At 38.2% G+C, this 7,854-nt stretch overlaps 1 protein-coding gene across 7 annotated transcripts in view; it reads left to right on the top strand.

Annotated features, from left to right (window-relative positions):
* The window catches only part of LOC117941700 (chloride channel protein 2-like), a 140,595-nt gene that overhangs the window by 118,856 nt on the left and 13,885 nt on the right, over positions 1-7,854 (top strand). For all 7 annotated transcript variants that reach the window (XM_034866710.1, XM_034866709.1, XM_034866716.1 and 4 more), the window contains 2 exons: positions 6,177-6,215; positions 7,729-7,833. In XM_034866710.1, the coding sequence (XP_034722601.1) occupies positions 6,177-6,215; positions 7,729-7,833 (144 nt within the window). The remainder of the gene's footprint in view (positions 1-6,176; positions 6,216-7,728; positions 7,834-7,854) is intronic.

Here is a 7,854-nt window from a genome sequence, read left to right as displayed (position 1 = left end):
TATTGTTAGTTGTCAACCTTTGACAACAATCGAAAACAGTTATAGAGAATTTAGGGAGAGAGCAGCAGATCTTAGAGCCTGTTACAACTTTGGTGACTGTTTTTTGTGAAGAAGAAAGAATGAATGGCTTAAGAGGAATGATTTTACCTTGCCAATCTTTTATCAACTGTTTTGACGTGTTTATTCAGCTTTCTTATGAAAAATACTAGCAGGATTCACATTCAAGAGTGATGTATGGAGATGATGAGCTAAGTCCCAACACATCTGGAGCCTAGTCTGGCGAGGCCAATTACACACAATTCACTGTTGTTGGCATCCATCTGATTACAATTTAGGGACATTATAAATAGCTAATGTGCAGTTTAGAAGAAAGTACAATGTATTTCTTTGAATTGTTCTGAACACAGCTAAAATGAAAGTGTTTCCAAACTTTTGACATGCACTGTATCTTAGTGGCATCAGCATAAAAATGGAAGAAATGAATGATGTTTTGGATTTGCATCAGCTTTTCGCAAGTTCAAAATGAGCATATTTGTAGCATCATTGTTTACTAAATTTAGATTGAATTTATGAATCAACTGATAAAACTAGCATTAGCCCGCTAAACCCATTTAAAGTGACATGATAATGGTATATTTCTGTATCATGTAACCAAAAACTTGATCAAAATGCTGTTTATAATGAAGTAAACAACTGAGATTTAAAATAACATTTCACAAAAATAACATACATACAATAATATACGTTAAATTTCAAAACGTAATGCAAATAACTTCAGACTAATTTTCCAAAGTAGGTGAGCATAATTAGATGTTTCACACTCTGAATTACATGAATACTACCAATTTTGAAACAAACATTTTATCCCATAAACAAGCCAAGTCATCCCAAGATTTAGTAATGACGAGGTGAACAATTGGCTAATAAAGTAATTTTAAGGCCTCAGTGTTGTAATGATTTCTGACTCAAACAGTCCTCATTCATAAAATAGATGAGTTTACCGTATAGGACACTTTTGTTCAAGAACCATATAGCAATAAAGGTGGATTTTGATAGTTAATTATTAAAATCAATAGGGTCAAGTGGTTCTAGCACTTTCAGAGTAGGTTCAATGAAAGCAATTTCTAAGTTGTAGAACAAAGACACTGACTTCATTAAAATTGTCCTTCCGTTATCTGATATGTGGAATATTCAGTGGACAGGATGAAGTTTTCATTTCCTGAATCATTTTAGACAACACAGAAGAGACACAAGGGAGAGTGAGTGAACTTATCTGGAGATGTGTGACATACTGATCATTCTTTGAATTGATTTGTTGCTTCATTTCAGAATATTTCAGGGTGAAGAATTCATTGCATTTTTTTTAAAGTATCAGTGGAAGGACTTACAGTATTAAAAAGAACTGTGGGTGGTTTTCACTCAGATATTCTCAACTTTCCCAGGTGCAGCTAGTGATCTCGGGTTTGTTTGCAAAAACAATAGGGTTGGTCACTGCCACAGTGCAATAATTAAGATTAAATAGCCACCATTTCACAACTTTTCCCAAAGCTGTTAAGACAGAGTTCAGAGCACATCATTATTGCTCGCACCACTATAGTTTGCACAAAGTCATTAATGATATTTCACAATTGTGTTAACGTCTCTGCAATCTAATCAGATACACCGATAAGGCAGTAATATAATTTGAAAGCAATAGGCAAAGGGAACATCATCAGCAATGAAACCAGCAGTTAATTGCCTGCACGTGAGTGATAACTAATTATTGTTGCAATGTTTCCCTAATGCACGATTCAGTGTGGTGCAGGCAGCAGTTAGAGAAACAACCGAGAATGCATTAAGCATAAACATGAGGGATAAACTTAACAGTGTCTTTTGTCATTACTACATCAATTTAAACTGCTGTTCAGGGGACAGTTTAGGGTCCTAATGATAATTATGTCAACTTCAGAGTTCACACATATCTAGACAGGCTGCATCCAACAGACACTGTAGATCATCAGAGCCTGATCAATAAAAGTTTATCATTAATATTCCATTTGTGTTTGAAATAATCTGTGTTATCTAAAGGGATACTATGCCGAGTTCCATCCTGCTGTGTCATCTTTGTCTGGGCAATGTGTGCAGATTAACAGTGTGTGACTTCCCTCCGTTACACTAGTGGAGCAGCCAAGGTATGCTCACACCTGCCGGAAAACAACACAGATCTCAGTCTGACTGTGCGTTGTGATCCTGGAGGGAAAGCCACACCGTTCATCTGTGCACACTGCCCACACAGCTATGACACAATAATTTATTAAAATTAGCAATATATATTTTTTAATAACTGGAATTTCATTTAATTAATTTCATTTGCTCGTTTCAAAATGCTCATTAATAGTGTTCTTTCCTTTAAATGTGATTCCATCCACTTAGTTATAGTATCATTTGAGAATTTTGAAGAAAGTAATTTATCAATATGTATTCTATGATTCACAGAATTGAAAGACTTTCTAATCATCTATCATGGTCTACCATCTATCATGTATTAAATGTTTTAACATTTAAACAGTCAGAAGGTATAGGGTAGCAGTTTCTGTTGAGTGTTGAGTTCTAAAATCTAATTGCTTTGGATGCAAGGTGAAGTCCCTGCTGTTCAAATAAAAGACCATCAGCTTCGACACCCACTTCCCAATCACATTGGATACAACGGGCAGAATACAAATAGGTCTGTAGTTACAAACAAGCTGGGGATCTCTTGCTTTAAAAATTGTTGACAAAATAGAAGTCTTCAATGCTTTCAGAAAAATCACTTGAGAGATTGAGATGTTGATGATATTTGTAATGGGTAGGGCTAAGGAATCCTATAGAGACTTGAGCATTATATACTGCCATATCAGTCTTTGGCTTTGGAATCTGTTAATTATCCTTAATACGTTGTGCTCAGAGATGTTTCTAAGAAAGAATTGGGGTTTGGAAGTTTGGAGTTTACAGTCCACTAGAACTTGTTCATCTAACCTCTACAGAGTCTGTAAAGTATCTGTTCAAGGCTTCAGCCATTTCAAGTGGATCCAGAGTAATTTTCCCAGTCAGCTTTAACTGTACCTGCTATGATGATCCACTATTATTTATGCTATTTAGCTTCTTAATGTGTTCCCATATTAGTATGGTGTTGCCTCTTGCCTGAATAATACCGATACAAAAGTCAATTTGCAAATTAAATCACACTCTTTTCTTTTTTTTTCTTTTTCAAAAATGTTAACTTGATGTATCGGCACATGTTTGTACAGATCCTCATGGTTCCCAGAAAATGTATCCTAATGATTAAGATGATGACCTAGCTTTTCCTTAACTTGAAAACTGTTGAAAAGTCCTGGTTCCTGGTTGATAAATTGTATAATCTTTGATTCTGGCCTTTCATCAAGCACTATCAAGGCAAGACTGCGGAGAATGTTGCCCAATTTACAATACTGCAGATGCAAGGGGTTTCATCAGTGGCCCATTGTCTTAACTACATTTTTGATAAATAGTGACATAACAGACATTTATTTAAATGAAAATCTTCAAGATTATTGCTTTGACATACGAGTATTATCATTGTGACCATGTTAACATTCTGATGTATTTAACTCAAAGCACCACTGTGCCAAAATATAGCCTAAGCCTTTTTACCAAAGAAGAAATTGTCAACAATGAGGCTTGTCGAAAATCCTGAGTATCCAGGACATGGGTTTTGGAAAAACCTGTTCATTCTGAGGTTTTTAAATGCTGTTTTTAAAGGGAAACTATGCAGTTTTTTTTTTAGCTTAATTTACCTTAACTGAACAGATTTGGATCATTGTAATGGTTATATGACTTTTTTTGAGTTGAATGGTGGCTGTCTCACTTCCCCCTAGCACCTAGCCACCACTTAGCCAAACCACCTTTGAGGGCTCCGAGTTTTTTTCACAGTTGTCATGGCTGAGTCTGCAAAAAGAAGCAGAAAACTAGAAAAGCGTTGTCGGAGAAACAGAGAAATAGGAAACGGCAAACTGACCAAGTGAGGAGTCAGACACAAGTAAACATAGGATCTGCCAAACATCTATTCCAAAGTTGTATGGGGAGCTCTTTAGAGAAACCTGCTTTTAAAAAGCAAGAAAACAGCAAAGAAATAGCTAAAACTGCATAGTACCCCTTAAAATGCTTTGGGCAACACAAATACAATTCTATTCATAAAAGATAATGGAGCCCGTGCAGAATGTATGGTTACACACAGGAGTTTTGAAGAATATTGACACCAACCTCTCAGAGTTCTGTAATCTACTTTTTTTTTGTTGACGTAGAAGTCTTCTGTGGTCAGCACTTGGGAATACTGTGGAAGAAGCAATCCTACTTTGTTGATACAATTCTGCTCACTTCCATTTTATTAGGGTGGAAGTAGAATTTCCAGATATGGTCCCTCCAAACTGGGCTACATAAAATCGAATATTTCTAAGCAGACCCTTTTAAAGCAGAGGCTTTTGGATTTAGATTAGAAGACAACAATGTTAAGCCTTCCCTTAAGCAAAATTGGAAGTTTAAAGAAAGCTTTACCACTGCCCTCTCTATCTACTGTGGACTGAAAAAAAGGGAGTATCCTGGAGGGGCGGCTCCTTTTTCCAATATCATAAAACTCTCTACATTATATTATACTTTTTTTTTTAGCAGAAGACATAATCCGTGTGTGTGTGTGTGTGTGTGTGTGTGTGTGTGTGTGTGTGTGTGTGTGTGTGTGTGTGTGTGTGTGTGTGTGTGTGTGTGTGTGTGTGTGTGTGTGTGTGTGTGTGTGTGTGTGTGTGTGTGTGTGTGTGTGTGTGTGTGAGACCTAGTCTTGGATGGTTGCCACTGATGGGGGATTGGCTCACTGGATGGAGGGAAAGGAAGAGCAACAGACTTTTCTAATCTTTGTCACTGAAACAGTGTAGCAAGCAACACAGCTTTATCGTCCTATTGTCAGCACGCTGAAGCCCCTCACATGCATCTACACACACACATACACACAGGGTCATTCAAATTCCATTTTAATATGCCCACAGGGTTGCTCTGATTTCACTGTCAGCTGTATGCAGACTCACAAAGTTTACTCTCCAACTTTCCTTACACACAAACCCACACACTGCGTAACTCATGTATCCAGAAGCAGAGATTTGCTCTCTTAATAGAGCAGCTAATCACTCTGAAAGCACCTATTTTGCATGCAAAGTCCAACGTCTCTCTCTTTCTCTCTGTATCTAAAAGTAACACATTCTTCTGAAAACACACACACAGAGATTTGATCTTTGCATTTGTCATTAGTTTACATTTTACCCCTGGAACACTAGTGTGTCTTGGTGACATTCAGAGTGCCCTTGTGACAAGCAGAATTGTCACAAGGTAGGGCACCTCTTTCTAGCCAGCGGCATCAGTTGCTAGGGTTACCAACAGGTCGGCCACCACAGCGATGACGATAAATGAGCTCAGGGCTCCCATCAGCCCCTGGTCTCAGTTATTTTGCCTTTCTATGTCTTTCCAATTCCCACACACATACATGTTCTCCTGCAATCAATCCTGAGAAAGAAAGTACCTGTATTTAAGCATACAACTAAACACTTTGAAATCGTATTTCACAGCCCGTCACACACAGAGCTAAATACACACCCTGCGGTAACGTTCTCACAGACACACACGCAATTGTTAATTTCCATTTCCCAGTTTTCTACGATATATTCAGTGCTTCTCTAAAAAGCACAGGGTTGCTAGTTTGACTCTAGTTATGAGCTGCGAGCTCTTGAGTGCGACACAGATCCGTCATTTTAATGATCATCTGCTCTGACATCTCATACATCACATCCCCCGCACTCATTACATGTACTGTAGTCACTCCTTTAGTCACACATCACATTTTTGTCCATCTGTCTCACGACACTGTATCACACCACTGATGTGATGCATGGGTGATTATGTGTTTTGCATATGTCATTTCACCTTCTGTGTGCAGTGTTGCCGGTTGAAAAGTACAAATAAGTGTTTAAGATAACAACCAACTGGACACTATTGTTAATCTACTATTTGTTTAGCATGCCTTCACTGCTTCTGTATTTGTGTTGTACACTTTTGGTTTCTGCATTTTACTGTGTTTGGAGTGTACACTGAATATCTTTGTTTTCTGTACTTACCGCTCTCCTGTCGCTTCTGGTCTACAGGACGACGTAGATGTGGAGGATGACATGACCATAAGAGAGGTAAGACAGACAGACAGTTACACAACACATGCACACCTTACAATCAATTAAAGTACAGCAGTTAGTCAGAGTCCCTCAGCCAATCAGAAAACCACTCTTTGACAGTTAAACATTACACTGTAAAGTACTAAAATAACTCTGAAAAAAAGAAACCTGCCCAGTGTTCTTCTGAACTGTAACAAGCGGTGACATTGTGGAAAATTTAAGATTAATTTGTTTGCATTTATGTATTTGCGTCATTATTTATAATTTTTAATTGAAAGACAGTATTTATAACTTCTTTATTTTAAGGGTTTAGTGCTTCCATCGGATTTAGAAGATCATTTTCCCTTCACTGAGAGTACTACTCATCCTGTAAAAGCAGTTATAATATGATGATAATGTCTTCTTTGGTTCTGGAGGAGCCTTGCTCCTCCAGAACCTCCAAATCCAGAACTCCTAATCCATATGATGTCATAAAGATCATTAAGGTTAGAGACTACATTTATAACAGAAAGCCTGGATTACAAACCGGCTGAATTGACTTTCTATAATGTGGGTGTTTACCTGTAGGGAGAGTCTAACAAAGGGCCCTATTGTGTTGTGTTATGGGAAGTGAAGCATCCAGTGTTTTGATGGAGCTTGTTCCATGCTACGGACTAAAAGTCAGAATATAATGGCCCCCGTTTTTTTAATTTTGAAAAGTTCTTCAATTGAGTATTATAGCACAGGGGAATAAGGTGTATCAGGTTTTTGATTGGTTGCCAATTCAGAAAAAATAAATTTGACCATCTTATCCTACATATTCTCAATCAAATACAGTTAATTCTTGGTATGCACATCAGTCTTCAAAAATCTGTATTTGTCTAACCTAAATCTTGGCTAGGCAGTTCCTGACATAACACCTTGACACACCTGACTTTTCAGATTCCACAATATCCCCAGATGGGCCGATTACCCTGGAGTCTTATATTTTTGGATATGACATCATTCATAATTCCTCCATCAACAGAACCTCTCATTTCCTCTCTGTCAGCAGCACATTCCTCACACTGACTTCCGCTATCCCTTCTTTTTTGTCCTTCTGTATCACTCATTGTTCACCTCTCAAACACCTGCCATGTCATTGCTTCTCGTTACGTCTCTCTTCCTTGTTCCCCATTCACTCGTTCCCCACACTGGATCGTTGTAGGCCTCATATGATTTATAGAGTCATTCAGTGTGGTGCACGGTCCACTGATTGTCTATCAGAGGGAGGTGATTTGTCAGGAGGTGGGATGGGATTATTTGATGCCTTTGCCTTCTGATTAGGGACTGACACCAGGCATAAAGACATCTTCTTTTAACAGCATCTATTCTGCACACTGTCACTCCAGGTTTTATATTCAGACAATCAAACAAATGTTGGATTTGCCAAAACAACAGGGTATAACACTGGGGGTCAACCTTCAAGTCAAGTCATCTACCTCCCGCTATTCCTCAGTGATGTTTATCCCTCATCCATAAATTCTCTCCTCCTCTGTGTGTTTTGCAGATTACAGAGTGGGAGGAGAAGCAGCTTGATGAGCAGGTCAATTTCAACAACTGCAAGATCGACCCCGCCCCATTCCAGCTGGTGGAGCGTACATCGCTGCATAAGGTCTGGTTGTAAATATACAGC

This window comes from Etheostoma cragini, chromosome 3, assembly GCF_013103735.1.
Source record: "Etheostoma cragini isolate CJK2018 chromosome 3, CSU_Ecrag_1.0, whole genome shotgun sequence".
Taxonomy (NCBI): Eukaryota; Metazoa; Chordata; class Actinopteri; order Perciformes; family Percidae; genus Etheostoma; species Etheostoma cragini.
The sequence above is the reverse complement of the archived record's forward strand: the minus strand, read 5'-3'. Positions and strand labels throughout refer to the sequence as shown.